Here is a 3,432-nt window from a genome sequence, read left to right on the forward strand (position 1 = left end):
CCAGATGATGGGGCAGGGAGGGTTCTGGAAGGGCAAGCAGTTGCCAGGGGACATCCGTCTGGGATGCCGACTCCAGGCCTGGCACTGAGCCCCGCTGCTGGAGGTACCAATTTTTTCTCTATGTATATATGGGGCTTTTATTAAGCAGCCCCTACTGCCCTTGCCCACAGAGGACGATCACCAGAGGCAGCACTGGAGGTACCACTCGCCTCTGCCCCTTCCTGCAAACCGCTCTGCAGGGTGCAGGATGGCAAATCTCTGCAAACGGCTCTGTCTGCACAGGCACCTGGGCTTAGCCTGCTGGGGCTGTGGGACTGCACTGCATTGCACAGCCAGAAAGCAAACAGCCAGGCAGGTTTGGTAGAAGAGGGTGCACAGGGAGGAGGAAAGGAAGAAAGGAGGGATGAGAGAGAAATAATCCCAAGGAAAGGATTTTAATTCTGTTTGTTAAAGTGCAGATTTGAAGCCTTTCCTCGGATAAAATCCCTGGACTTGAAGGATGTCACTCACTGTGCGTGCTGGTAATTGTGTAAAAGGCTGATGTGCAAACTGGGGCTAAGTGTTAGTGAGTTTGGGTATGGCTTCCCAACAACAATGAGGTCACTGCACATCACGGCTTCTGCTCAGAGGCTGACCAGCACCAGGGTAAGAGGCTGAGATGTCTGAGCAGCTAAAGCATGTAATGCTCCTCCTAGTGGGTCCCGCTTGTCAGCTTTCCAGTTCCCACGGGACACCTGACCTTTAACCACTAATATAAGAAAACTGCAAAATGGCAGTGCCTGAAGCTCTGTGTTTTCCACGTCTGGACCGATAAAACCTGTTTGTGGCCTGGGCTGTCCGGCACAGCCACCATGTACGTGCATGCTTGCACACATGGGTGTGCACACCCCAACGGCAGGCAGGAGCAGCCTGGGGTCACCAGAGCCAGCCGTGTCACTACCTGCTGGGGAGCTGGCCTTGCATATCTGACTGTGCTTTACTGCCTGCTTATGCCTTGTTTTTACCTTTTGCCCTGGGGATCCCAGTACACGAGAACCAGCAGCCCTGCAGGAATGGGTTCTCCCCTGCTGCGGCTGCTGGCCTTGCTGACCACCATCACCAAAGCCAAGGCGTTCAGCCTGTGCGAGCCGGCTCACGTGCTCCAGGAAGAGGGGCCGGATGGCTACGGGGGCTACAGCCTTGCCAGCCGTGAGTTTCAGTCCCCTGTCTGCCCACTGCCTTTCCTTCCCAGCTGCTGCGGCACAGCCTGAACGCCTTCTGCCCCTGCCCAGGGCTTTGCGTGGCCTTTAACGAGAGCACCTTCAACACGGCAGCCCAAAGCATTGAAGCAGATGGCGGCGCTGACTACAGCATCTTCCGGATCAGCAGCCAGCTGTGGTGCACCGATGACCGCAGCCCCTCAGATAACCACTGCAGGATGGCTTGCAGGGATACCACAGCACTGCTCCCCCAGAGCCAGCCCCAGAAGTGGGAGGCAGCAGCCTGAGCCCTCCTTCTCTGCCCAACTTCACCCCTTGGCCAAAATGGAGACATGGAGACATGAGGGGCCCAACCTGGGCAACCCGATGCCTGTGGCCGCAGGAAGTTCAGGGTGATGAATGGCTGGGTCCAGCTCCTCTTTCGGTCTGTGCAGAGTGTGGGTAGCCCTGTTGATTCCTGAGGCTGGGGAGGGAAAGGCCATGGCCATTGCCAGAGGCATTTCTCCCAGACACCATAGCATCGCTGGCCGCAATCCTTCTCCAGTGTTTCACCTTGCACCTCTGGGCCAGCTCCCTTCCCTTGCCCCATATCCATCCTTTCCTCTCCTGGGATACTAGGGACCTCAGGACTCTCTGGGTGTTTTGACAGTAGGTGGAAGATAGGCAGCCCTGATTTCGGTGGATTGTGATGTGGGGCTGCATGAGGTAAATGCATCCCCCCGGTTGTGGAGTGAGCAGTTGGGAAAGTGATCTCCCAAGGCTGTGTTACTGCCAGGCAGATCCAGGTCTTGGCTTGGGGTCTGCCACCAGTGGGCAGCTCCCAGGCAGACACGGGAAGGGTTTTGCTGTGTCTGACCAGCAGACATCCTGCTATATGAGAAAACCCAAGGTCTGGGAGGCTGGAGGTGAAACTTCCCTTCCTGTTCAGACCAAAATCTCCTTTTCCAGATAGGCAGAAAAACTCCGTAATAGCTTTTTTCCCCAGCAGAGGAAGCAGGAAGAGATTGAAATATCATAAGCATAGATGGGTCTGCCTCCCATTTCCCCCCCTCCTTCCATCTCTCTCTCACATGTGATTACAGAGGCAGGCACAGCAGCATTTGCAGGGGAAAACATACATTTTTGGTTGTTGCTGGCCATGCAGAAGCAGATGAGGGTGCCTGCCTGGCAGCATTCAAGCACGTGAGGCTGATGGCAGCCCAGCAGTGGGGAGAATGAGCAGCGTCCAGGCCCCCACCGATGCCCAGGACTGCTCGAATGCCTGGCCTTCACTGCACCCGGCAGGGAAATCTGCTCTGGGCTGGTGTCCTGCCCTTGAGTGAGCTCACGGGGCTGTGCTTCTCTCCCTGCAGATCTGTTATTGAGTAACATAACGGGTGACATCATCTGTGCCAAAAGAATTGTGAGAAACCCACAAGGAATGAATGCCTGGTAAGGAGCTTCGAGGACGGTTTCTTTGGCAGGGCTCGTGTGTGTTTCTGAAGGGGCATGGCTGCCCTTCGCCCGACTGTCACACAACGGCAGCACGGCCACACCAAAGAGGAGGAACCACAACTTCAAGGCTTTGCAGATGCGTCGGAATGGAGAGACAAACTTATACCGCTTCAGTCTCTGCAAAACATCTCACAGGAGAGACTAGGGAGGAAGGAGCAAAGAAAAAAATGTTTCAGAAAAAAAATCTCAGGTGAAAAATGGTCAGTAAACAGCCCACCAGCTAGTAGGTTAGCCCTTGAAGATTTCTCTCTCTCTCTCTCATGCTTTCAAAGTCCTTCAGAGAGCTTCTTCCCCCACTTCTTGCTGCCTCTTAACTAAGCTGGAAGCTAGCATGGAAGCAGTTTTTCCCAGAGCATTTGAGAGCATTAATCACTGAAATATCCTGATGAATCTAGATGACAGCCCTTGCTTGGTTCAGCCCTGAACCATCTCTGGGACTCTGGGCTGTTATAACATAGGAAGTCTGTAAAGGCAGAGTAACCAACAGGCTGAGAAAACAGAAGTGGGCGCAGAAGACAATTCCAACGATCATATAAATATGTGGTTTTCTGAAGTCCCGAGGCATTTTGTGCAAAAATAGTGGCGTTAACCACTGAATCCTGAATACGTTCCAAGTTGAGGGACAAGATTCTGCCTTCAGATTCCCCCTCCCCCTCCCCGACATTGCAGTTGGACTCATTAGTCATTTTTGCTTCCTGCGGTGGGCTGCTGCGAAGCCTGGCTCACCGCAAAAGCAGCA

At 54.0% G+C, this 3,432-nt stretch overlaps 1 protein-coding gene across 1 annotated transcript; it reads left to right on the forward strand.

Annotated features, from left to right (window-relative positions):
* Positions 1–594: 594 nt before the first annotated feature.
* Positions 595–2,634, forward strand: LOC126037954 (lysozyme C, milk isozyme-like). Its single transcript, XM_049798927.1, has 5 exons — positions 595–645; positions 1,026–1,188; positions 1,272–1,467; positions 1,582–1,640; positions 2,552–2,634. The coding sequence occupies exons 1-5, from the start codon at positions 595–597 to the stop codon at positions 2,632–2,634; spliced, it is 552 nt and encodes a 183-aa protein (XP_049654884.1).
* The last annotated feature ends 798 nt before the right edge of the window (positions 2,635–3,432 follow it).

The sequence above is a fragment of the Accipiter gentilis genome, chromosome 4 (genome assembly GCF_929443795.1).
Source record: "Accipiter gentilis chromosome 4, bAccGen1.1, whole genome shotgun sequence".
NCBI classification, from domain to species: domain Eukaryota; kingdom Metazoa; phylum Chordata; class Aves; order Accipitriformes; family Accipitridae; genus Astur; species Astur gentilis.

What these genes read in the sequence shown, in the direction of transcription:
- LOC126037954 (XM_049798927.1), top strand. Translation starts at nt 595, where the DNA reads ATGAGGTCACTGCACATCACGGCTTCTGCTCAGAGGCTGACCAGCACC. An exon ending in GGGCTACAGCCTTGCCAGCC is followed by an intron (nt 1,189 to 1,271) that starts GTGAGTTTCAGT and finishes GCCCCTGCCCAG; the next exon opens with GGCTTTGCGTGGCCTTTAAC. An exon ending in CCCCAGAGCCAGCCCCAGAA is followed by an intron (nt 1,468 to 1,581) that starts GTGGGAGGCAGC and finishes CTGTGGCCGCAG; the next exon opens with GAAGTTCAGGGTGATGAATG.